This window comes from Lacerta agilis, chromosome 10, assembly GCF_009819535.1.
Source record: "Lacerta agilis isolate rLacAgi1 chromosome 10, rLacAgi1.pri, whole genome shotgun sequence".
NCBI lineage: Eukaryota > Metazoa > Chordata > Lepidosauria > Squamata > Lacertidae > Lacerta > Lacerta agilis.
The window spans coordinates 61784185-61812145 of NC_046321.1; the positions used below are offsets into that span (position 1 = coordinate 61784185).

The 27961-nt window shown below is 45.4% G+C and overlaps 1 protein-coding gene across 3 annotated transcripts in view; it reads right to left on the bottom strand.

Annotated features, from left to right (window-relative positions):
- GRAMD4 (GRAM domain containing 4) overlaps positions 1–27961 on the bottom strand; it is a 102434-nt gene that overhangs the window by 38322 nt on the left and 36151 nt on the right. For all 3 annotated transcript variants that reach the window (XM_033162026.1, XM_033162024.1, XM_033162025.1), the window contains exons 3-4: positions 21101–21221; positions 4225–4345 (exon numbers count right to left, since the gene is read on the bottom strand). In XM_033162026.1, coding sequence (XP_033017917.1) covers positions 4225–4345; positions 21101–21221 — 242 coding nt within the window. The remainder of the gene's footprint in view (positions 1–4224; positions 4346–21100; positions 21222–27961) is intronic.

Consider the following 27961-nt stretch of genomic DNA (forward strand, 5'->3'; position numbering starts at 1 on the left):
CCGTGGATGAACGGACAGCTGTGGGTTGTTGCAAGTCCAGCTGGGCTGCACCAGAGTGGTCTGCAGCTGTCAGTGAGGGGTATCAGGCAGGAAGAGAGGCAGGCAAGATGCAGAAACAGGAGGATGTAATCCACTGGAGCAGTCAAGCACAAGCAGGGGGTGGGCGGGTGTGGAGGACTCCCTGGTCCTGAATGGGGTAACTGTGCCCCCGAAGAACCAGGTGCGCAGCCTGGGAGTCATTTTGGACTCACAGCTGTCCATGGAGGCGCAGGTCAATTTTGTGTCCAGGGCAGCTGTCTACCAGCTCCATCTGGTACGCCGGCTGAGACCCTACCTGCCCGCAGACTGTCTCCCCAGAGTGGTGCATGCTCTGGTTGTCTCCCGCTTGGACTACTGCAATGCGCTCTCCGTGGGGCTACCTTTGAAGATGACCCGGAAACTACAACTAATCCAGAATGCAGCAGCTAGACTGGTGACTGGGAGTGGCTGCCGAGACCATATAACACCAGTCCTGAAAGACCTACGTTGGCTCCCAGTACGTTTCCGAGCACAATTCAAAGTGTTGGTGCTGACTTTCAAAGCCCTAAATGGCCTCGGTCCAGTATATCTGAAGGAGCGTCTCCACCCCCGTCGTTCAGCCTGGACACTGAGGTCCAGTGCCGAGGGCCTTCTGGCGGTTCCCTCGCTGCGAGAAGCAAAGCTACAGGGAACCAGGCAGAGGGCCTTCTCGGTAGCGGCACCCGCCCTGTGGAACGCCCTCCCATCAGATGTCAAGGAAATAAACAACTATCTAACTTTTAGAAGACATCTGAAGGCAGCCCTGTTTAGGGAAGAAGATTTTAATGTGTGCTCTTTTACTGTGTTTTTTAATATGCTGCTAGAAGCCACCCAGAGTGGCTGGGGAAACCCAGCCAGATAGGCAGGGTATAAATAATAAATTATTATAATATTATTATTATGAGAGGCAAGTGCTTTCTCGCTCGGACTTGGAAGAACTACGAACTAAAGGTGCAGAGCAAGCAGTCTGCGGCAGAATCACTTACAAACCTCACCCTGCCCCGATATTCTCTCTCTCTGTCTGTCTGTCTGTCTGTCTGTCTCTCACACACACACACATTTCTAGACTGCCACATCATAAAACATCAGGCCAGTGTACAACAGTAAAACACAAAGCACTAAAAACTATGCAAATAATAATTAAAAGTGACTGGCGAATTAAACAGCTGCAAAGGCTTGTTGGTGTGGACTTTGAGAGACACCTGAAAGCAAAGAAAATAACCCGAGGATGCCTGCTGAATCTCTGCTGGAACAAGGTTACACAATACAGCTCTGGTGACACTAAATGCCTGCTTTACAGCCGAAGCCAGTCAGGTCCCTATAACACAGGGGGCAACCAACAGCACTCCTCCGGATTATATAATGATATTTAAGGGAAAGGAAACTGGAACGCAATCACTAGCTCATTTGTAAAACGTCCACGTTGCCTTTCCAAAGCAAGTCACTCGAGGCTGGCTCTTCAGTAGGGTTGCCTTATGTCCATGCTGGAACACTGCAGTCGGAAGCAGTATTTTCTGCAAAAAAACCTCTAATTTGTTTGCGATTTTGCCAAAAAATAATAATAATTTTAAAAAAGCTCAACAGCTTTGGCCAAAAATAAAAGTACAGCTGTACTCTAGGCTGCACTCTCTTCAGCAGAGGCATGTTAGCGGCAGCCTTCTCAGTGGTGGCACCCCCAATTTGGAACTTCCTTCCGTCATATAGCCCTTTTAAGTAAGTTCTAGAAGCCAGCAGAAGACCTGGTTATTCACCCAGGCTTAGAGTGGAATCCAATGCCAGTACTGCCTTGTTTTTCAAAATAATAAGACCATTACTAAAAAGTTTTAATTGTAACCTGCTCCAAAACTGCTCTGTGATGAAGTGCAGGTGATACAGAAATGCATAAAAGGTTGCAAACCATCTTAAATAAAAGCATAAAGGTAAAGGGACCCCTGACCATTAGGTCCAGTCGTGTCCGACTCTGCCGTTGCGGCACTCGCGTTACTGGCCGAGGGAGCCAGCATACAGCTTACGGGTCAAGTGGCCAGCATGACAAAACCGCTTCTGGTGAACCAGAGCAGTGCACGGAAACGCCATTTACCTTCCCACCAGAGCGGTACCTATTTATCTACTTGCTCTTCGTGCTTTCAAACTGCTAGGTTGGCAGGAGCAGGGACTGAGCAACAGGAGCTCACCCTGTCACAGGGATTCGAACCGCCGACCTTCTGATCAGCAAGCCCTAGGCTCTGTGGTTTAACCCACAGCGCCACCTGAGAGCTTATACATGGCAGCGAAATAATCAATCCAGAAAACAGAGGCTATAGAGCAGGTCTGGGGGACCTTCCCCACCCAGGGATATTGCTGTCCCATCATCCCTAACCATTGGCCATGCTTGCTGGGCCTGGAGGGTGTTGAAATTCAGCAACATCTGTAGGGCCAAAGATTCCCCTTGCCTGCTACAGAGGAAATACAGTACTTTTCTGTGTATAAGACTATGTTTTTCCCCCTGTAAAAATCATGCTAAAGAGTTGGGGTCATCATATACATGGGTAGTGCATAGGGTGGACGTTTGATTGGTTGCTGCCGAGGCTGTCCGCAGCTATTGTGCATGCTATTGGTTGCTGCTTCAATGGGTGGTGTTGATTGGCTCTGATGCTCCGGTAGTTGGGCGGGTGATTTGCAGCTTCTGCTAGCAATGGGACAGACGGGAGTCAGATCTAGCGACGTGTGCAGGTGAGCGATTTTCGGCAACCCCCCCTTAAAAAAAGCTCAACAGCTCTGTGCCAAGCCATCTCCCCCCATTTTCTTAAATTTGAGTCCCCCAAAATAGGGGTCGTCCTACAGACGGAAAGGTACGGTAGCTCCCGTTTGCAAGGAACACACCGCTAGCAGCGATTACAGCTTTGTTATGCGATAAAACTAGCTCACGACCTGTTTAACGCAGGAGTGACAGAATGCAATTTGCATCAGACAAATGGCTGATCAGACCATTTCAAATCATTTAGACATTTCTTTCGCTGGCAACTTGCCTCCTGCAGCAGATGCTATACCCAGCGCTAGGCAATCCCTGAGCATCCTTACAGATAAATCTCTAAAACTGATGCTACTGGGCTTGTTTAGAATTTCTTCTTTACACGGGCGTGGTCGGAGATCTTGGAAAAACGCGAGGAAAATAAATGCTTCAAACCTTAATTACTTTCCGCTGGGGCAACCTGTTCTCCTTGTCACAATAATATATGATTCAGCAATGCTTAATATATAAGTTGTCTCACAGGCAGACCAATTCATTAGTCTCTGCTTTTCCTACATGAACCAACCCAAAACACCACAGACCGCAGTTGTGAAGAGAGGATCTTCCCACCGAATAATAGATTTGAGGCCAATCATCACTGCTTAATTAACGGTTGCATGGACTGCAAGAAGATCAAACCTATCCATTCTCAAAGAAATCAGCCCTGCGTGCTCACTAGAAGGACAGATCCTGAAGTTGAGGCTCCAGTATTTTGGCCACCTCATGAGAAGAGGACTCCCTAGAAAAGACCCTGATGTTGGGAAAGATGGAGGGCACAAGGAGAAGGGGACGACAAAGGGTGAGGTGGTTGGACAGTGTTCACGAAGCTACTAACATGAGTTTGGCCAAACTGCGAGAGGCAGTGAAGAATAGGCGTGTCTGGCGTGCTCTGGTCCATGGGGTCACGAAGAGTCGGACACGACTGAACGACTGAACAACAACAACAATTAATGGTTAGCAAGGCTTTCAATGAGGATGGATTCAGTCTGGTTAACTATTTTTGTGGCTTCTGACACAACGGTGTCCGAAGTCACCCAAATGCCACTAAAAAGGGCAAAAAATGCCACTTAGATGGGAGAAAATGACAGCACTTTGAGACCCAACCAGGAAATAAATGACACAATGCATCTCAGCTGCTGAATATGACCATAAATTTATTTATTTTTAAAAAACCCGGAAGAGATCAGATTTCTATACAGCCTTGTTTACTTGGATTCAAGAAATGTCACTACTTCAAAATCACCGAGTACCAGAATGAAGAAGCGTCAGGTTTTATTATTCATCGTTCCCAGGGCGAAATCACCTAGAGAACAGCCTGGTCTCTTAAAACCAACCAACACACACACACACACACACACACACACACAACGCACACACACCTCACAGATTTCCCTTACCTTGTTTTTAGTATTTCATTGACTTTTTGCTCCAGTTCTATCCTCCGTAGACGTTCTTTTTCCAGCTCTTGTTTCAACGTTTCAGCATTCGTCTCTTCTCGCAGCTTCCTGAGCTCCTCCTCTGTTAGAAAAGGGAGGAAAGATAAAATAAGGGGGTTATCATGGGTAGCCAGACTAAAATTAAGCACCAAACCTGGGAGCTTAAAGGCTGAATGGGTTGTTCATGTTCCCCAGGGCTGTACTCGGGGAGAGGAACGGGCTTGGACGATGGCATCAAATACAGTGGTATCTTGGTACTCAAACGCATCTGTTCCCAAACGCTAAAAACCCAGAAGTAAGTTTTCTGGTTTTCGAACGTTTTTTGGAAGCCGAACGTCCGATGCGGCTATCGGCTATTGTTTCTGGGACGCCCGCACCAATCAGAAGCTGTGCCTTGGTTTTCGAACATTTCGGAAGTCAAGCAGACTTAAGTTTGGCGCTTTTGTTTTTGCTATTTATTCTGCGTTTTTGTTTTTGAGGCTTTTTTCGGTTCATTTGTTTTTGTGACTGTGTGGAACCCAGTTCAGCTACTGATTGATTGATTGATTGATTGTGCGACTGTGGAAATGGATAAAAGCCCCCCATCCAAACAATGACTATCATCAGTGCAGTAATGTAATTTTTATCATCTGCAATACTGTCTTGTTTATTTTATACTACATTACATTGATTATTGCTTTCATTATATGTATCAATGGTCTCGTTAGATAGTAAAATTCGGACTTCTGGAATGGTTCAAGTTTGAGAACCAAGGTACCGCTGTAGTATTATCTGGGTCATACTTGTGAAGTGAATATTCCTTCACATCTCATAGATGTCTCTTGGTAATGCAAAGCTCATTCTACAGTAAATGCCTTAGCCATGCACACAGGATATTTTCCCCCCTTTTTTCTAGGAAGGAAAATGCTTCTGACAATACTGGCTTACTAATAATGCATGCTATTATTGCTTTTAAAGGTCTAGCCCACCGGATTAACATAGTGCAGTGCTCATGCTAGGTTTATGAAAGGCTTCTTTTGTCCATTTGCCTCCATTTTATTTTTAATGACCTTTTAAGAATTGTTTGCACAGTCACTCAAACTAATGCAGGTGGGTGGGAAATGAAACAGCGGGGTGGGGGGGTGGGGGGTAATGGAGGATAACTTTGAGTCATCCGAGGGTTTGTACACTCTGGTTTTAAGGTACAGTGGTGCCCCGCTAGACGAAAATAATTCGTCCCGCGAAAATTTTCGTCTAGCGGGGTTTTCGTCTTGCGGAGCGGCAATGGGAGCCGCGCTCCGCAAAACGAAAAAAAAAAAAAAGACGAAATTTTTTCGTCTTGCGAGGCAGCCCCATAGACTTTTTCGTCTAGCGGGGCAGCCTCCCGCTAGACGAATGCTTTCGTCTAGCGAGTTTTTCGTCTAGCGAAGCATTCGTCTAGCGGGGTACCACTGTAATTATTCTGATACCATGCTGGCCTCAAAAGCTTTCCTCATTGTTCTGTTGAGGAAGCTCTTAAAAAACACACGCTAAAAAAAAAAAAAAACACCAGAGGGAAGATGGAACATCAGGTAATTTTTCTTCTACTGTATACTGTGTACCTATTTATTTATTATAATTATTTTATTTATCAAATTTCTATACTACCCTTCATCTGAGAACCACAGGGTGGTTTACAATACAAAAAACACAAAAATGTGTAACGTAGTAAGAAACAAAAACAATAACCCCCCCACCCACAGTTGGAAAGATTGTTTAATTAACCAAAGGACTGGGAGAAGAGGAATGCTTTTGCCTGGCACCTAAAGATTTGTAATGAAGGTGCCAGGTGAGTCTCCCTGGGGAGAGAATTCTGCAAGGCATCGCAGAAAAAGGCCCACTCTCTTGTTGCCACCCTCCAGACTGTTCACGGTTGTGCACTTTTCGATGTGTTTTACTTAATGTTTATGACTACTTTTGTTATTAAAGAACCTTTTAATGAGGGTGAAAGAGGGGAGCGCAAAATATGGTCTGAAGCTCAACATAAAAAAAAACTAAGATCATGGCCACTGGTCCCATCACCTCCTGGCAAATAGAAGGGGAAGAAATGGAGGCAGTGAGAGATTTCACTTTCTTGGGCTCCACAATCACTGCAGATGGTGACAGCAGTCATGAAATTAGAAGACGCCTGCTTCTTGGGAGAAAAGCAATGACAAACCTAGACAGCATCTTAAAAAGCAAAGACATCACCTTGCCGACAAAGGTCCGTATAGTTAAAGCTATGGTTTCCCCCATAGTGATGTATGGAAGTGAGAGCTGGACCATAAAGAAGGCTGATCGCTGAAAAATTGATGCTTTTGAATTATGGTGCTGGGGGAGACTCTTGAGAGTCCCATGGACTGCAAGAAGATCAAACCTATCCATTCTTAAGGAAATCAGCCCTGAGTGCTCACTGGAAGGACAGATACTGAAGCTGAGGCTCCAGTACTTTGGCCACCTCATGAGAAGAGAAGACTCCCTGGAAAAGACCCTGATGCTGGGAAAGATGGAGGGCACAAGGAGAAGGGGACGACAGAGGATGAGATGGTTGGACAGTGTTCTCGAAGTGACTAGCATGAGTTTGGCCAAACTGTGGGAGGCAGTGAAGGATAGGCGTGCCTGGCGTGCTCTGGTCCATGGGGTCACGAAGAGTTGGACACGACTGAACGACAGAACAACAAAACAACAACAACAAAACAACAACGAGGTGGTTGGAAAGTGTCCTCGAAGTGAGTTTGACCAAGCTGCGGGAGGCAGTGGACGACAGGAGTGCCTGGCGTGCTCTGGTCCATGGGGTCACAAAGAGTCGAATACGACTAAACGACTAAACAACAACAACAAATGAAATAGCCGTACACTGCGTCCTACACAAGCTGGAGCAAACACTTCATACCTGTGCAATGTTCTGACCAGAATGAAAGATGACAGGATAATTAGACTTCCACAAACTAATTGAGAGTCAAACCCATAAGCTTAAATTGAGAGTCACCAAAGCAGAACAACCGGTATGCTATGCTTGCAGAGGCCAAGTTAAATAATGAGGCCACTGGCAAGTTTAATGCCATCAGCTGGCTGTGCGGATCAATGCTACTATTTCCCTGTGTAAACACAAGACAGAAATAGCTTTACTAAGTCCGTGTTAATTATGGCAAATCTCTTTAGAGGCTCTTTCCAAAATAGTACTTTGCATCAAGAGTATTGTATAATTGGTACAGAGCTGACTGATCAAACCTCACACAACCGTCCTACTCGTGGGCAGAGCCTTCGCCTGTAATCAAAGAAGCATTTGCTAATGCCATTTGCATTCAGAACTAGCAAATGAACGTAAGATGATTTCTCGTATATGCACCGCCAAACCATAATTTAGCACCAAACCAAAAAAAAAAAGGAAAAAAAGCCTATCGTTCCCTCCTCACCTGACATGACAATGAAAAGGAGCTCAGAAGCACTTTAAAAAATTAGTTTTTAACAGTTACATTTTTTACAAATAAAAACAAATAACCTTTTCACAAACCTCTTTGAGATTCTTTAAATCTCTGGACTTCCCTCTGCATATCCATTCTTAAACTTTTTCCATTATTATTTCCCTTAATTTTATCTGATTTTCGACTAGTTACAAGCGTTTACTTAAAAGCCTGCCGATGTATCAACTTGTTTACAGCATCTTTGCACATAAACTCTTTTTTAAATTTTTCTGAGCTTTGCCGTTAATTTTGCCATTTCTGCATAGTCCATTAGCTTGATCTGCCATCATGTAGGTTCTTAACCTTACAACGAGAAGTTGGGAGGGAAGTCAGAAGGGGTTACAGTCGTACCTTGGAAGTCGAGCGGAATCCATTCCGAAAGTCCGCTCGACATCCAAAACGTTCGGAAAACAAAGCGCAGCTTCTGATTGGCTGCAGGAAGTTCCTGCAGCCAATCGGAAGCCGCACCGGACATACGACTTCCAATAATCGTTCGGAAACCGGAACACTCACTTCCAGCTTTCGGTCGCTCGGGAGCCAATTTGTTCGGGAGCCAGGGCATTCGAGATCCAAGGTACAGCTGTATATGTTTTTAATTCATTTGTTTATGTAAAATAGAGCCAGTGTGGTGTAGTGGTTAAGAGCGGTAGACTCGTAATCTGGTGAACCGGGTTCACATCTCTGCTCCTCACATTCAGCTGCTGGGTGACCTTGGGCTAGTCACACTTTTCTGAAGTCTCTCAGCCCCACTCACCTCACAAAGTGTTTGTTGTGGGGGAGGAAGCGAAAGGAGAATGTTAGCCGCTTTGAGACTCCTTCGGGTAGTGATAAAGCGGGATATCAAATCCAAACTCTTCTAAAATAGAAAACGCAAAAATAAAATTTATATCTATATTTTAAAAATAACCTTGCAATGAGAAGGGAGTGAATGGACAGGCAGGACAGCCACCACGGCAACGGAGAAGCTTAGCAGGGAAATCCAGTATGCCAACCAGTGTACAGGGAGCAGTTTTATTCTTAATAATAATAATAATAATAATAATATATTACTTATATCCTGCCCATCTGGCCGGGCCTCCCCAGCCACTCTGGGCAGCTTCCAACAGAATATTAAAAACACAATCAAACATCAAAAACTTCCCTAAACATGCTAAAACTTCCCTGTTTCGCATTCGCTGCTCCTATTTCAGGATGTGCCGTGGCGCATTACTGGGTTGAATTTCGCGTTAGGTCCGAGGAATACAATGGTATCAAATGAACCGCCAACTTTTCTACGGCCCTCAAGTGAAAATTCCCATGAAGCAATGACCAAGGGATCCTCTGGGAGTTTGGCAGGACTCCGTATGGCGAGGTGCCAAGCGTTAGAGAGCCAAAAAGTTAATGTAGGTCAGCACAGCCTGTATCATTATGATAGGTCTGTTCGAGACACTTAGCCTGTTTAACCAATCCATTGGAGAGCAGCACAGAAGATATTAGCAAAGCCACACAGGGGTCAGCTGAAACAAAGGGAACTCTGAACAAATGCAATGTAATTCATGGGTAGGCAAACTAAGGCCCGGGCGCCGGATCCGGCCCAATCGCCTTCTAAATCTGGTCCGTGGATGGTCCGGGAATCAGCATGGTTTTACATCAGTAGAATGTGTCCTTTTGTTTAAAATGCATCTCTGGGATATTTGTGGGGCCTTCCTGGTGTTTTTACATCAGTAGAATGTGCCCTTTTATTTAAAATGCATCTCTGGGTTATTTGTGGGGCATAGGAATTCGTTCATTTTTATTTTTATTTTTCAAAATATAGGCCCCACACAAGGTCCGAGGGACAGTGGACCGGCCCCCCTGCTGAAAAAGTATGCTGACCCCTGATGTAATTGGACAGGACTGAAAAAAAACGTGCTTACCAAGAGTTGGGGTGGGGAGATCAGATCTGTATGCTGAAGGGGGGTGGAAAATTTATAAAGGTTATGTTATTTATTCGTTTGTAGGATGCATCCCCTCCTTTTGGCTTACAAGGAGACCTTGTGGCATATGTATACGTGTGTGTGTGTGTGTGTGTGTGTGTGTGTAAAACCTACCATATAAATCAGCATAAATACATAAAGGGCCAGTGTTTTACTAATATTAATATGGCTAGTTTTTTACATCACCTTGCTGACAAAGGTTCGTATAGTTAAAGCTATGGTTTTCCCAGTAATAATGTACGGAAGTGAGAGCTGGACCATCAAGAAGGCTGATCGCCGAAGAATTGATGCTTTTGAATTATGGTGCTGGAGGAGACTCTTGAGAGTCCCATGGACTGCAAGAAGATCAAACCTATCCATTCTCAAAGAAATCAGCCCTGAGTGCTCACTAGAAGGACAGATCCTGAAGTTGAGGCTCCAGTACTTTGGCCACCTCATGAGAAGAGAAGACTCCCTGGAAAAGACCCTGATGTTGGGAAAGATGGAGGGCACAAGGAGAAGGGGACGACAGAGGATGAGATGGTTGGACAGTGTTCTCGAAGCTACTAACATGAGTTTGGCCAAACTGCGAGAGGCAGTGAAGGATAGGCGTGCCTGGCGTGCTCTGGTCCATGGGGTCACAAAGAGTCGGACACGACTGAACAACAACAAGTTTTTTAGTAATAAAAAGGTAATATTTGGGGAATATTAATACTAATATTATTTACATTTTAGTTAGCAATCTGAAAAAACCCTACTTGCTTAGTAGGCCTTCTTGGGCAGGAAACTCAATGAAGGAAGAATGTCCTCAGCCTAGAAAGATGGCGACGAGAACTGCACTTTCATTTTTCCAAGAAGATCAAATTGGAGCTAACCGAGGACTCCTAACAGATCAGACTTTCCTAAATGACACAGAAAGATGTGGCCTTTCCCATATCTCTCGGGAGACACCCATGTCCCTTTTTCCTACAATCTTCGCGCCGAAGGTCAGAGTACAAATTTCTTCGGCAACCTGTTCCAGCTGCTGCACTTATAACATACACAAATGGCAATCCCACTTAACGCGCCGGCTTTCTTTGGCAGGCTGCCTCTTCACACTCCAGGAATAACACGGATTACGACCACCACAAAAAAAAAAACAGCAGCAGCAGGAGAAAGTGTCGTGGCAAACGAAAACGATCCAAGGCTCCTGGCACAGAGCCTTTCCCATGTCATTCTGCTCACCTGCAAATGGGACGGGTGGAAAAGCACTAAAATGTGTATATGGACAGACTCCCCGCTAACTGCCATTCTCCTCCCTCGACCGCGGTTGCCAACTCATCAATGCCAATGTTGACCACAGTTTCGTGAAAGCCAAGACGGGAAACAGAGTTTGAACTGGGTTTTGTAGCTACAGGAGGGCTGCCTGGGTGGCAATCTTGCATTTATCACGTGGACTTTGGGGGGGCAGGGACAAAGGGCAAGACGAATTGCCAATTTCCCTCTTTCACGGGAAGGCTCAAAGACTTAAGAAAATGTGAGGGGCTGAGATATGTGGATATTTGGCCCCCTCCTGCCTGCGAGATACTTATGATCAACAGGTTCCCTGGAGTTTTAGCTCTATTTTTCCCGCCAATGGAAACAAGTCGCCGAAGGAGCCATACAAGGCGCCAATCCAACCGCCTTAGGGACTCCACTCTGGATTTAGGGTTTACTCCAGGCATCCCCAACCTTCAGCCCTCCAGAAGTTTTGGACTACATTTCCCATCATCCCTTACCACTGGTCCTGTTAGCTAGGGATCATGGGAGTTGTAGGCCAAAACATCTGGAGGGCCGCAGTCTGTGCTGTCAAGTATCCCGTTTTCCCCAGGATTCTGCCTTATTTCAAGCAGTTTCCCACTGCTCTCCCTTATTTTTTATTTCCCTTAAATTTCCCGTTTTTAATGGAAGCAGCTCCTCCCCTGCTGGCCAGGGACTGGGTGGGAAGACCTCGCCTACTTGGAGATTAAAGCCTCAGCCCTCAAAGCAAGTGGGAGCCGTTTCCCGTGCTTACAGGGGGGTGTATTCCTCCCCCTGCATCAGCCCCTATCCATTGCCACCGAGCCCCGCAGCCGGCCAAAAGGGTTAGCTGGCGGGCGGAGCCTGGCTGCCTTTGAGCAGCTGCTGCTTCCTGTCCTGTTTTGATGGGATCAGACAAGAAGACGATGGGGCTCCATCGCGCGGAGCACATGGCTGCCCTCCTCTTTGCTGGCTGCCCTCCTCTTTGCTCCGCTCCGAGCCCGAGGCCGCTTGGAGTTTACATTGATGCTCCGCCCACTTTTGCTTCTGACTCCGCCCACCACTGACATGTGACTGTCCCTGGGATAGGTAAGACTGCTGATCACTTATTTTCAAATCGGAAACTTGACAGCTATGGCCGCAGGTTGGGGTTGCCTGGTTTAATCCTTAGCCTCTTCTTCTCCTGAAGATGCCCTGCAAGGCAGCAGAGGTTTAGGAGCAGAGTTTTTCTCCAGCTCGGTGGGCTACCTTCCCAGGTTGGCGAGCCCCAACCTGCCCTTAAATTACGCTGGCTCCCCAAATTTAGCACTGTTCCCTTGGTGAACGATGCAGGGCTTTACAGACAAACATTCCCAAACTGCGCACGTTTATATGAAGTAGCTACACACAGGCGAGCGCTGCCTTATTCTCTCCAGTACTGAGAAATATTGAGGAAGGGGTATTGGCATTTGCCATTAATTTGCAAAATTATGTAGGATGATAGGACCCGCCTGATCACAGTCATAAAAATCACACTGGTTGTGCCACAAATAAGGTGTTATGATAGAATTCGGACGGAGCTGGTAGAAGCTATTCAAATTCCCGTGCTTACAAACCACCAAGCATTACTTTTATTTTTTTTTATTTTCCTCACAAGGTGTTTCACTGATACTATTTTTCTCATGGGCTATTACGGGAACGGTGACAGATCTATCCCGGAACTTCAGCAAGTCTGGCATCTTTTATACACTAGAGATGTCACACAAATCCCTCATCTGTTAAGGGTTTAACAGAGTTCGCAGTGACTTGCTAACCTCTGAAAACAACCAAGATGTGCTGTTCCCAAAGAGGAGTGAAAAATTTATCAATCTAGGCTTGAGTACGCGAGGAAAAAACTTCTGCAGGGGGCTGGGACCACTTTTTGTAGCTCAATCATCAGAAAAGCTCACTGTATCTGGGGAAAGTGGCTGGTGAACACAACAGCAAGGCCTTGTTAGCACTGCGTCCTTTCTCTTGTGCAAAATAAAGGCAGGCTGTTATGCCTGTGATGCTCAGAAATCCACATGGGAGCGTTTTGCTCTGGGTGTTTCAACAAGCAGCTAACTGCATTGTTCTTCTCAACGCAACAGGAGATTTTGTTAATTTTAACAGAGAACTATTTGAAAGGGCGCAGAGAGCCCTAACTCACATTTTACCATTGCTAACAACACCACTTGACAGTTGCAAATTATTCATCCCAGTGAAATGTCTCTTTTCAAGATTCCCAGGTTAAAAAATTGTTGTTATTATTAAGGGCAGAATCAGGAGAGCTTTTTCTTCTGCACAATGACTTAGTTGGCAGCATACAGCAAGCTTCTCTTGAAACTGCAGAAGAGACCCACGTTTTGTGGAGCTTCCGTTCTAAGCCCATGCTTTTTGCAGAACCAACAAACAAGTGGATTTCTGCAAGGCAGCCCCCAATAAGCGTTTTGACTTGCAAGTTTCTGGCACCCGGGTGGCAGCCGAACAGGCTAAGCAGGGGTGGAGCTGATGGCAAAGCTTTCGGTCTGTTTTTGCGGCTGAAGCTGGTGGGCAGGACACTCAACCCACTCTTGACTCAAGGTGGGAGAGGTGTAAAAGGAAGAGGATATCAGAACAGCCCTCCACATTTCCCCTTGTCGTGCTGTTTTGCAACCACTAACTCAGCATCTTCAGTACTACGGCTGGGCAATATAGCAAAATATCATCCAAAACCACTTTGAAGTCCATATATGGCGATATCGGTTTGACTCTCTCTCTCTCTCCAATTTTTATTTTAAAAAATGTTTTACAATTTAGAATATTCATTTCGACAACCTTAGAATATCAGTGACTTCTTCGCTTTCCACGGTTCATTTTGCATAGTATATTTTATATAAACTAAACCATTCAGTATTCCATTGTCACTTCCATCAAAACTTATTTACACTGTTGAATTTATCTTAGCGCTGCCAACGTTAACAGGTGTGCACAATTCCCCCTTGTATGTTCAATGGACGTTTTCCAATCTTCCTTAAACGAATGTTCTTCTTGTTCTCTTATTCTATACGTTAGATCCGGTCGATTTCACCATTTTTGACCTGCCGGTATATTGTGAATCATGATGCAAGTGGGTGTGTGCTAGGCAAAAATCACAATGTGGGGGGAACCATGAAGCCAGCCAACGCTTCTCTCGTGATTCCTGCAGCCCCGGTTAACTTCGCCGTCTCAGTTCTCCCCCCCCTTTCCTGTGGGGGGCAGCAAATCACAAGAGCAGGCGGCGGCAAAAAACACGATGCTCAGCAGGTGATATATCATGATGTAGGAAACCAGGTATTGCCCAGCCTTATTCAGTACTAGATGGCATCTGAACGGGAAGAATAGAAGCAGAATGCATGTCTGTTTTGGATCCTTAATGGGCTGTGTACAGCTCAAAGAAATAACACATGCAGAATGAAAAGGATGCCGATTTAATTCTGGGAACCAGTGGAAAATGAATGGTCCTGACCCTCGTAAGTGGGGAGCCTCAGGCCCAGGGCCCAAATGCAGCCCTTCAGACCCCGCAAATCTGGCCCCCCAAACTCTCCCCAGACTATGCTCCTCACCATCCCCGTTTTTCGCCCTTGACTGCAATGTGTCCTTGGACTTCAGTAGCCCCTCTTGCTTGTCTTGGAGGGAGGCGAGACAGTGTGAGTGTATGCAGAAACCAGTCTTGCTGTACAAAGGCGAGGAACAGCTCAGTTGGTACAGCATGAGATTCTTAAGTGCAGGGCTGTGGGTTCGAGACCCACGATGGGCAAAAAGATCCCTGAATGAAGGGGGCTGGACTAGATGACCCTCGTGGCCCCTTCCAACGCTACGGTTCTATGAAAGGTAGTGTTTACATCCATTGCTCCGCCCAGTTTTGTCTCTGGCCCCGCCCACCGCTGGCATGCGGCCTTTGAAAGATTGCACAGAGAGGAACACGGCCTTTGGACCGAAAAAGATTCCCCAGCCCAGCTCTAATGCAAGAAATGTTTCTGTGAGGTAACTAAATTAGGCCCATTCCAGGACTGCTGGTATGATTTATAAAGCTCTCAGTCTTTCTCTCTGAACATTAAAGGTTTCCAGTTTTCCATTAGCGCCAGAGGCAAAATCATACACCGCAAACTCATTCTCAAGAGTGAATTCTTGTGCAGCCAAAAAATGGCAAAGCAATGCAGAAGAGGATTGCATCGGGTGTAGTGTTATTCTATTTTATCTGTGCATTTTATCTATAAGCCACCTGGGTTACCGATCTTGGGGGAAAGTGTGAAGAAGAAGAAGAAGAAGAAGAAGAAGAAGAAGAAGAAGAAGAAGAAATATTCAGAGAAAAAAAGCCCTAAGGGTGAATTTCCACAGAAACAAATGCATTTTCCATCTTCCATGTTGAGTTGCATTTCCCCCCAAAATACAACCTCGTTTTTAGGTGGCAATACAAGTTTCCAATTTTGAAAAGAGGCTCATAACTCTTCAAAAGTAGTACACTGAAGTCACGTCTTATGAACTTGCTGTTTACTTCCTCTTTATCATGAAAATACTCAAAAACCAGACCAACCAAATCTCTCTCAACCCCCCCCAACAACAGACTAACAGGCTTTCTTTGTGGGGGGGGGTTTAATGCTGGCTGAGAAATATTAGCACAAATTACTCCCTCAGCACAGCACTTCACACATTCTTTTCTACTAAACATTTCCAAGACATCTCAACAGCTTTAAACACATGCCAAAAAAAAATAATTCCAATTTGCTGGATTATATTATCCTACAAAGCTTTTTTTCTGTCTAAGATAATCCCTTACATTCCTTAATATAGGCATTAAAAAAAAAAAAACACGAGCCAGCAGTTTTGAAACACTCTTATAAATAAAATTATAAAGTTAAGTACTGTGCCATGAAACAGGGGGGAGAAATTCCCTCCTTGCTGTATAGTGCTTTGTCAGCATCCTAATTCCTAATCACTTCCGTTTTCTAGCTCGCTTCGCTTCCACAACTGAAGTAATGGATTTGAACAGCTACAGGTTTCCAAATCTCAGAACTCGGGCAGACGATAAGCTAGTGAAAAGTGACAACCCGGAAGCGGAAGGGCGAGTGTGAGCAGGCAACTGAAGCCGTGACGGGAGGAAAGGAAAACAAATACCGTATACGAGGAAGGGGAATTGCCTCTCTTTTTCTCCTCTCTGTTAAGAAGGCAGGGTGCCTACGATTTTTCGAGAACGCTATTTTAACGCGGCGGCTGCGGCGGCAGATAAAACGCTGTGTCAAGAGCTGTCCTCAGCAACTGTATATATTACCAAGTCACGCAGGGATCAGGTATCTAGACCCGTAGGTTCTCTGATGGTATCTGCCAGGCATTTGTTACAGCATTAGCCTAGCACCAAAGGTCTGGGGAAGAGCAAGAGGAAGACACCTGCAGATATACACTATTTACTGGCTCAGAAAGGAATGGGGCAGATTCAGCGGGGAGCATCTCCAAAGCACATCATTTATAGCCTTGAACGGGGCTAGAAACTCAGAAATACAGGCTAGGTGCCAAACAGTTCCTTAAACCAAGGTTACAGTCACCGAAACGAAATGTCCAGTTGCCATTTGGGGGGGCTCTAAAGTCTTATTTCTCAAACGATGGACTGGTTGTGATTTGATTCTCAATTAATAGTATTAATAAGAATTTTAATATTTATACCGCGCCCATCTGGCTGGGTTTCCCCAGCCACTCTGGGCGGCTCCCAACAGACCACTGAAAACAGAATAAAACTTCAAACATTAAAAGCTTCCCTAAACAGGGCTGCCTTCAGATGCCTTCTAAAAATCAGGTGGTTGTTTATTTCCTTGACATCTGACGGGAGGGCGTTCCACAGGGCGGGCGCCACCACCGAGAAGGCCCTCTGCCTGGTTCCCTGTAACCTCACATCTCGCAGTAAGGGAACTGCCAGAAGGCCCTTGGTGCTGGACCTCAGTGTCCGGGCTGAACGATGGGGGGAGGAGATGCTCCTTCAGGTATACTGGGCCGAGGCCATTTAGGGCTTTGAAAGTCAGCACCAACACTTTGAATTGTGCTTGGAAACGTACTGGGGAGCCAACGTGGGTCTTTCAGGACTGGTGTTATGTGGTCTCGGCAGCTGCTCCCAGTCACCAATCTAGCTGCTACATTCTGGATTAGTTGTAGTTTCCAGGTCACCTTCAAAGGTAGCCCCACGTATAGTGCATTGCAGTAGTCCAAGCAGGAGATAACTAGAGCATGCATCACTCTGGCGAGACAGCCTGCGGGCAGGTAGGGTCTTAGCCTGCATACCAGATGGAGCTGGTAGACAGCTGCCATGGACACAGAACTGACCTGCGCCTCAGGCGAAGAACATCAAGAACTTAAAGAAGAAAGGTCACTTGATCCAGGGACAGCTCACATACTATATTGGCTGATTCCGACCTCTTTTTCTGAAGGGTGTTTGTTCCTGCTCAGGCTGCACAGAAAAAGCAATTTGGTTCCATAAATTCAATCCAATTGTGCAGATAAAATACTACTGATGGAATTCTACATTATGGGGTATGAAAACAGTCCAGATCCAATGATCCCCAGGCATGCACCTCCAGATGGTGATGACAGGCGCCAGCTTGGCACCCAGACATCTTTACTTGGTGGGAAACGCGCCTGGCGCCCGGCTAATTTCAAACACTGGAGGAGGAAACACAGAGGTTAGATTTTCCTCCGGCACCATGGGGGAGGTCTTGGGTGTACACAAAAGGCCTATAGGCCCTATACAAATCCACAGGCCACGCCTCTGCTCACCATGGCGTGAGAAACTCTCCTCGCAAAGTATTACAATTACAAGAGCTCTAATTTAAGGCCAAGAGAATCACTTCCAGGGAGTTCAGAAAATTCAAAGCACACACAAGTCTAAACCAACATTGTCAAGCTACGCTTTGGCTTCTTTATCCGCTGAAAAGGGAAGAAAAAGCAGGCCTTCCACTCGAGGCCACTAGGGCAGCAGCAGACAGAAGGCACAATACAAAGACTTGTTTGAACGAAGCCCATGTGATGCAGGTAGAAACTTTCCAGCCCGGCTAGAGGCAGCATGCAAAATCCTCAGCTGGATCAGGAAGCATGTGTGCAAAATTTGCATGGTTCAGTTGGCAGACTGGAACATGCAAATCCCCAGGTCGGTAAAGGGCTGAAACTCAGCGGGAGAGCATCTCATATACATGAAGATGGTCGCGTGTCCAAACCCCAACATCTCCTGCCAGCGACCCCTGTCTCAAAGTGCGGGGGGGTCGCTGCCAACCAGTGTAGAGCGGAGTTTCCCAAACTTGGCCCTCCAGTTGTTTTTGGACTACAGTTCCCATCATCCCTGACCACTGGTCCTGCTAGCAATGGATGATGGGCTTTGTAGTCCAAAAACAGCTGGAGACCCAAGTTTGGGAAACTCAGTCCTAAACTAGGTGGAACAATGGTCTGGCTCTGTATAAGGAAGCTTTCTGCGGTCCTCTAGCACTTCATTAAAGAGCTGAAACGTTATGAATCGTAAAACAGAGCTGGGCTTGGGGGGGGGGCGGGTCCAGATTCAACCTCCCTGCTACTCCTCCTTTGCCAAGTCAGCAATTGGTGGGATTCTGTCATTCTATGAAGAGCTGTATGTGTGCCACTCCTGCTAAAATCCATGCCCTCTGCTGGATTGGAGCCAAACGTTAGGCGTCAGGACCAGAAGGGACAAGACAGAGGGTTATTATTATTATTATTATTATTATTATTATTATTATTACTGTTGTTGTTGTTCTTGTTTTATTAGTTGCTTGCTGCATAGAATGCCTCCCAACAGCCTGCAATTGTAACACACACACACACACACACACACACACACACACACAAAAACAGAAATCAAAGGAAACAAAACAGCGTTATTCTCTCTGTGTCTGTCTGTCTGTCTGTCTCTCTCTCTCTCTCTCTCTCACACACACACACACACACACACAAAAGCTCATTCTGCACTATGGAGCAAAAGCGAGCAGGGTTAAATCAGAAACTCCCTCTTCAAATTGCTCCTGACCTCGTGCTTAGTCACTGTGCAAACAGTTGCCACGCAATGTGTTCACAAGAGGGCGGGGGAAGCACCTTTTCACACACACCCCGGCATGTTCCCACACCTGACAGGCGACTCTCGCCACCCTAGCCATGTGCCAGGGTTGTGCTTATTAAGCAGAGAACAGAGTGCCACAAGCCTTGGGGTCACCAGTCTTCATCATCATCATTAACCATCATCCTGCCTTGCAACAAACAGCACTCCATGCTTCCAGGGAAGGGGCCCCACCCCAACCAATATTTCCTGAATGACTGGCAAGCAGAAAAGAAGCTCTCCTTCTAATCACTCAGTATTGAAATTTGTCTCCTCTATTCAGAACAGGCTGGTGTAAGAAGGCGCTAGCTTTCTGCCGCCAGAAATTGGAGATGCTTCCTCGCATTTGCCTTGATATGCTGAGCCCGTGGGTTGTTTCTTTGGCTTGCAGCGAGGCAGTTTTAAAAAAGAAAACCTGCCTAGTACTCCTACCCATGTAAACAAGCCCTCAGAGGATCTATTTTTATGTACAGTCGCTGCTTTTCAACTTAATTGTGTCTTGCTCAGAATGAGCTGAACAATGGCTACGTAGACGCGTAAAGCCAAACCATGGTTTAGTGTTACATGCACCATCAGGAAGTAGCCTTACGGCTCATGCATCTTTCCCCTCTCACCCACACCCTTTGACAAGGGGGGGGGGGACTCTGCCAGAGTTTAGTTTTACCTGCTACCTGGGCCAGGGATCGTGTTTTAAAACGAAATCTGATTGGTTAAAAAAAAATCAACCTTCAGAAACCGTGGTTGAAGTTTCCTTCTTTTGAAAATGACCGGTTTGTTTTTAAACTATGATCCAATGACATCAAGCTAACATTTTAGGAAAGTCAATTCTGGGTCACAGCATCTCTTTCCTGCTCATGTGTGTAAAGCTGTATCCGTTTTCAGTTCCCACAATCAGACAACTAATGGTGAGCAACTATTTTTTAGATGTTACTTGATTAATTCAAACCTACAGTAGCACCTACAATACCCATCTGTCAAGAGATCTTTAACACTGGGGAGAAATAATAATAATAATAATAATAATAATAATAATAATAATAATAATAATAATAATTTATTTATACCCCACCCATCTGGCTGGATATCGCCAGCCACTCTGGGTGGCTCCCAGCAGAACAACAACAACAACAACAACAACGGCAACAGCAACAACAGAAACATCTGTTCACATGTGTCACAGTTCTACAGCCTGCTTATTTTGAATGCTTATACCAATGTAACTTCTGATTGTAACCAAAATACTTTGGTTTTAGTTATCGTGATATAACTGAAGCAGTTTGACCACTTTACAAACAGTTTTGCATTATAGTTATCCAGCTTACATACTTCAGGCAGAGGGTTGTGTCCTAACATTGCCATCTTCCATTCTCACAAAGGAGTTTCTATTCTTCCCCTCCCCTCCTGCAAGTCCCCAATTGTCACCAAAATCAGCACTGGGAAGGTTCCCTGACTGGGTGGGGGTAGTAGGAAAGGAAAGGAAAGGAAAGGAAAGGAAAGGAAAGGAAAGGAAAGGAAAGGAAAGGAAAGGGGACAGAGTAGAAATTCACTATGTGCACATGCACACACAACAGAATTTGAAAGCAAGCAGCCGCTGTGTTTATAGGACTTGATAGAAAAACCTCGCTACCCCAAAAAAAGAACCACACTGAGGATTCCACCAGAAAAGGAAATTGTTCTTTTCCCTCCCTGCAAAGTGCATCTCGCCATCAATGGTTAGAAGCTTCTGAGCCGCACAGCACCTGACTTGCTGAAAATAAACTAGATTCTCTCTTACTGTTTGTCATCAGCCTTTGCCTAGATAAGACATTTCATCGCTCCCTCTCCCCAATGAGCCCATTTCCAAACACCTCATCGCTCCACATTTATAAATCTGAACTTTGAAGAGTTTGCAGCTATCGAAACGGGTGAATTCACGCCGAGTGGCTCTTTCACATTAACAGCTTGTCATAAGATTAGCCAACATTTTAAAATCCACGTTTCCTGCACTCCTCTCCCCCACCCCACCCCACCCCGGTTCCTGGCCATGCACCAGATCATTGCTACATGGGCCACTATCATGCCATACAAAAACATTCTTCTGTACTTACGTAGAAAGTGTTTTTCCAGTAAGGCAATTTCCAGATGGCCTTTGATCTCATTTAATCTATCCGACTCCGTCCTGTTGTAATCCTGGACTCCCGAAGCCATGTTGATGGTCCCAGGACCAGCCTACACAGGGAGAAAGGCAGGGAGAACAAAAACATTGGTGGGTAAGAAAGCAGCCTCTCTCAAGGGGGTCGTCTGCACACTCCAAAAGGGGGGGGGACCCCAAATCAATTCGTAAGACGTGGGTGCGGATTATGGTTATTTAAAAAAAAAAACGAAGTGCAGAGCAGATCGACAAACCTCTTATTAAGCATTAGCCTGCTGAAACAAATCAATGGGAGCTAAAGAAAAGAAACTGTGCCGCTCTTCGGTCAGCCGTCTTAAGGACACTGCGCATGCTCAGACTCTCCGAGAGCCATTAAGGGAAAAGCATTTGAGTTCTGCAGCAAAAATCATCACCGTCAAAACTCTCTTCTATTGGGTAGGAAGCACATTTCAAATGATGTGCATTCCGAGTCAACAGACCCGTTGTTGCTTTCTCTTCTTCAAAGAAAGTATTTATGCAATTATCAGCAATGTCAATGAAAACATTGAACATTGGCTGACGCCGCATAAATCCCGTCTCATGTATATGCTAATATATGATGGAGCGAGAGCGGTAACAAAGAAGGGAAAGAGACTGCAGTCCTCCTCGTGCGAGGCAGACAATGGAGAGGAGCACCCATGTTCGGAGCATGCGAGAGAAACCTTGGAAGTTTAAATACCTAGCACGCGTTGGGACACAGCCAATTTCCTTCTGTGCAAAAATAAACAGTGGGAGAGATGCGGCAGTGCAAAGTTCAGGAGGCAGGCAGCATTGACTCCCCGGAAAAGAGAGCTATTTTCAAGGAACTGAGAAGCTGCATAAAGTGTAAACAAAGGGAAATATATATACACACAAAAACCAGAGGTATGTGTGCGGATATCTCTGACAAAGTGGATTGCTAAACTGCATGAAATGAGTCGGCAGGGAGCTAATCAACACATCACGGGGTCAAAATTATCAAACTACTGTATGTAAGGATGTAAAGGTAAAAGGTAAAGGGACCCCTGACCATTAGGTCCAGTCGTGTCCGACTCTGGGGTTGTGGCGCTCATCTCGCTTTACTGGCCGAGGGAGCCGGCGTGCAGCTTCCGGGTCATGTGGCCAGCATGACTAAGCCGCTTCTGGAGAACCAGAGCAGCGCACGAAAATGCCGTTTACCTTCCCGCTGGAGCGGTACCTATTTATCTACTTGCACTTTGACGTGCTTTCGAACTGCTAGGTTGGCAGGAGCAGGGACCAAGCAACGGTTGCTCACCCCGTCACGGGGATTCAAACCCCTGACCTTCTGATCGGCAAGCCCTAGGCTCTGTGGTTTAACCCACAGCGCCACCCGCGTCCCTATGTCAGGATGTAGAGTACCACTAAGGACTGCTTTTATAGTTGTATATTGGTTATCGCTTGCCCTACAACAAATGGCATTTCTGGATGTGCACAGTCAACACATATTGCTTGGAAGTAAACAAGGTGAGAATAAATTATTTTTTAAAGAAGAGTGGCCAATTAACTTGGCATTGTCAGAAGACACAAGATGCAACAACATGTCAGGGGATAGAAGACCCATTGCTTTGCCCACCGAGTTCCATGGAAGGAAGGCGAGATATCAATGCAATTTTAAAATGGCTCACGGGCCAATTTAGTCGCCAGTCAATTATGTAGCTCCCCCTCCAAGCCAATTTCTACTCTGTCTTTCCACACAAGTTTGTGTGATAGCAGCTACGATCGGCTCGCCACCTTCATTCAATAATAGATTCTGAAAACAGATGTAAATTATGCACCGCAAGACGATGCAGGCGTCAAAAATTATAAAATCCCTGCTGCTGACAAGTAGAATGGAAGTTATACACTTGGCATGGAGCAAATCTTAGCAGCAATCTTTAATAACCCAGAACAAGACAAACAGTATTACTTGTGGAACTATGCCATGCCAACGTATGCTAGACCCAATGTAGTTAAATAGCATGGCAGGCATGACTAAAATGCTCTCCGTCAGGTATTACTACAATAAGCTCCTTTCTGAGCCACTCCTCAGAGCCTGTTCCACAATGTTAAAAGAGTTTTCCGCCATGACACAGTCCCTGAGAAGGTTTCATCTGCATCCATCAGAGTTTTCATGAAAAATCAGGGGGTACAGGGGAAGAATGCAAACTTTTCTCTCTTAAAATTCTTGGCTCCAACGTCTCAAAGCACATCCATGTTTCGGCTCCATCGCAGAGTTTCCAAAAAAGCAAAAATCCCGACGACGTCACCAGAATTTCCCTGCGTACTTTTTCCTTTCTAATATTTACACAGCGCGCTAAAGGCAGGCTTTTTATTGCTAAATACCAGCTGCGTTGCAAAATATCGTAAACCTTTTCTTAAAATGTGCTCGCTCCTCTCAGGAAGTCACGTGGCAATTAAATACAGCAAATCTGAACCCCGAGCTAAGTGGCGAGGCTTCAGCTACAGAAGGTTTTCCATTAATCATGACACATTTTGTCAGTGCACACTAAACGGGTTGTTCCTATCTTTGGCATTTAATCTTCACAAAAATAACACTCAATTTTCTAATACAGTATTAGAATAGGAATTTGTTACACCCAGTGCGATTACAATATTTTCCATCGAAACGCAACATTGAGCATGCACACAGACTCGTTGTCGTTTTAACTGGATCACCTAAGCATATAGTAACTATAAACTGCAGCAGTTTTCTTTTCTTTTCATTCCAATTATAGCAGTTTTCTAAAAGCAGCCGTTCATCTGCTCACCTGTGGCGAATAATGCTAATGTCTTACAAGGTTCACACGAGCAGTGAGCAGACAAGGTCGGCTAATAGTTTATTTACAAGGCCGTATAAAATGGTGCTGTAACTACAGATTTGGCTGAAAAACCAGAATCGCAAATTCCTATTTTGCTGGAATCTGTGTTTAAAGCAGAAAGGGTCGAAGAGTGACCTTTGGAAAACTGTGTGCTCTGCACAGTAATCTAGAAAGAATTGCATGAGATATACAGGTGAAAGTCGAAAAATTAGAATATCGTGGAAAGGTTCATTTCTTTCAGTAATTCAACTTAAAAGGTGAAACTAATATATGAGATAGACTCGTGACATGCAAAGCGAGATATGTCAAGCCTTGATTTGTTATAATTGTGTTGATTATGGCGTGCAGCTGATCAGAACCCCAAATTAACAATTTCAACTTTGGGGTTTTCATCAGCTGTACTCCATAATCATCACAATTTTAACTTGGCATATCTCGCTTTGCATGTCATGAGTCTATCTCATATATTAAACTCCAGCAGCTAATGAAAACAATTGCTTACAAAAATGGACTTTCCCACGATATTCTAATTTTTCGAGTTTCACCTGTAATCTCATGAAACTGCATACAATGCAGGTACTCTGATCAGGTTCCAACATGTATTAACTACGACGAAAACAACTTGCATCTTATATTTGGGTCTTTATTTCTATCCATGTAATGTACATAGTTATGCACCTGAAATAACATTTCATTTCATATGTAATGCAAACAACAACATGGCCCTACCCTTTTCCTAAGGATGCTGACACCTTTGTATCGTGTTTTTTAGATGCAGCAACGGATGAAACAAAAAATTGTTTTGAATTATAAATGATCCCAACAACTTGGGGGGGGGGGGAACCTACACCAACAGTGTGTTCCTGTACGTGTCTACACAAAAGCCGGTCCCCTTGGGTTCAATGCGATTTACTCCCAGGGTGGCGCTGTGGTGTAAACCACTGAGCCTTGGGCTTGCCGATCGGAAGGTTGGCGGTTCGAATCCCCGCGACGGGGTGAGCTCCCGTTGCTCGGTCCCAGCTCCTGCCAACCTAGCAGTTCGAAATCATGGCAAAGTGCAAGTAGATAAATAGGTACCGCTCCGGCGGGAAGGTAAACGGTGTTTCCAAGAGTTGCTCTGGTTTCGCCAGAAGCAGCTTAGTCCTGCTGGCCACATGACCCGGAAAAACTGTCTGCGGACAAACGCTGGCTCCCTAAGCCTGTAAAGCGAGATGAGCACAACAACCCCAGAGTCGTTCACGACGGGCCTTAACAGTCAGGGGTGCCTTCACCTTTTTAAGTAGGCACAGGATGTCATTTGATATGCAACCACACCAGTGAAAGTTGTGGACAATGTATAGAACAGTGACAAATATATGTTGGAAATGTAAAGAGAAGGAAGGCACCTTTTATCATATGTGGCGGACATGCGAAGCAGTAAAAGTGTTTCGGGAAACGATATAATGTATTTTTCTGTGTATAACGCCCCCCTTGTTTTGGGGGACCCAGGTGGCGCTGTGGGTTAAACCACAGAGCCTAGGGCTTGCTGATCAGAAGGTCGTCGGTTCGAATCCCTGCCATGGGGTGAGCTCCCGTTGCTCGGTCCCAGCTCCTGCCCACCTAGCAGTTCGAAAGCACGTCAAAGTGCAAGTAGATAAACAGGGACCGCTCCAGCGGGAAGGTAAACAGTGTTTCCGTGCGCTGCTCTGGTTCGCCAGAAGCGGCTTTGTCATGCTGGCCACATGACCCGGAAGCTGTCTGCGGACAAACGCCGGCTCCCTCAGCCAGTTAATGCGAGATGAGCGCCGCAACCCCAGAGTCGGACACGACTGGACCTGATGGTCAGGGGTCCCATTACCTTTAAATTAAGAAAATGAGGGGAGATTGCCCATAGTTGACCTTTTTTTAGGGGAGATTGCCAAACATCGCTCACCCGCCACTCGCACACATCAAAAAAGCCACCTGTCGCCTGTCCCCAAGCCGGCGGAAGCCAACAATCGCCCGCCCAATTGACGCAGCGACAACCAATCAAGAACAGCCTTTGCCGCAGCCACCAATAACACACCCAATAGCCACTGCCAATCTCTGGCTCGTGACAGCAACCAATCCCATGTCCCCCCAATGCGCTACCCGTGTGTAAGACGACCCCCAATTTTCAACATAATTCGGATAACATTTGTGAAAAAACCAGAAGCCTTTTTATTATGTCTTATAGGTGCAGAAATACCAAAGGAGCAGAAAAGACTATTCATGTATGCAACAATAGCAGCGCGGATACTTCTAGCCCAGAGATGGAAAGATGAAAAAGTCCCAATAAAGAAGAATGGTTAATGAAGATGATGGACGACGCCAAAATGGCGAAAATGACCACGAGGATCGGAAACCAGGAAGAGAAGAACTTTAATAAGGAATGGGGGGAATTTATAAGTTATCTTGGAGAAGACTGCAAACAACTGAAAACACTGGCGGGTTGTAATGTAACAAGAAGTATGGTAAAAATAAGAGTTTTAAGGAAAAATGGAAGAAGTTCTAAGGTGAAAATGAAAAAGATTAACAATGGAACCCATGGAGAGGGAGAGGGAAGTCTAAGGATTCAGGGGATTCTATTTTGTTTAAGATTATGGTTGATATTTCAATGTAGATATTATCCGTAAAACTGAATTTTTAAAAAAATATCAAAAAGGAAAAAGAAAGTTGTGGACATAACCAGGAAACAAGGTAGGAGCAGCTGTAGGACAACAGAAACTAACCATACTGTTGGAGGAAATGTGCCTCAGGCACCTTGTTAAGAAGGATTAGAAAATCCTTCTTAAAAAACAGGTCAATTGGCAGCTCTTAGCCATGGTGGCTAAATGAACCTCCATTCTCAGAAGCAATCGTAAAACCAGAATTATGGAATGGGAGCCTGTGAACTAGGTTATATTAAATGATCAGGGAGAAAAAAAATAAGATCATCAAACCTATAGGACTATAAGTTTATAAGTGGACTGGCAATCGATATTTGGAAAGCAAACTTTCTTTGAACCCCTCAGGTGCTCCTTCGCACTACAGGTGAACTGAAATGGTTGTGACTCAGCTGCCTTGACCAGCGTTTTAATTCACACTTCAAGGTCACGCAGCAGAGTCAATATAACAGCTCAACCATCCACTCTTTTTTTGTGTGTGTGTGGCATGACACAGAGCAGGTTATTTTTAACTCAAGAGGCTGGAACAGGCAAGTCTACAACACTTGAGAAGAGGCCAATATCTGCTCATTGCTTTCACCACGTTGCAAGTCGCTGACTTTATTGCGTTAGTGAACTTCAACGGCCTGCAGCAATTCCAGACTTGAGACCCACCTTCAACACAAGGTCCCTTTTAATCTACCACGCATTGTCCTTCACTTTACTACATCTGTTTGTCGAGATCTGTCCTTCTACAGAGCTGAATTTGTAGAAGCTGCCAGTCGCTGGAGTTTGATGTCTAAACTCAGGTGCATGGAGCCTCTCTGTACTAACTTGGGGCCAAAACAATGGAGGCCTGAAGGACCCAGAACCAGATCGCCTAACATTTTTGACATGAAAGCTGCCCTAGAAACCTTCCATTTGATCACAGGAAAGGTAGGCACAGTGCAAACGCTTCCCTGAGCTCAAGTGCCTCTCCAACCCCAGAAGACAGAAAACATACAGACTCTTAAGGGGAGATTTATGTCAGAAAAATGGTGAAAGGATGAGGGTTAAATCTGCCACCTCCCAGTGCATATATGCTCTGATCCCATTCAAAAAACGTTTGTAGTTGCTTTTAAGTAATAATGAAAACTTTGGAAAATCCAGCCAAGGATTGCCTAGGTCAGTGATGGCCAACAGGCAGATCGTGAGCTACTGGTAGATCACGGGTTGCCTGTGGTAGATTGTGCCAGATCGTGGGATCGTGTGGCAGATCGCAGTCTCTTGGAAGTTGGACAACCCTGGCCGTGGCCTAGGTCTTATCTACTTCATTCCTCAGTGGGAAAAATGCGCTCC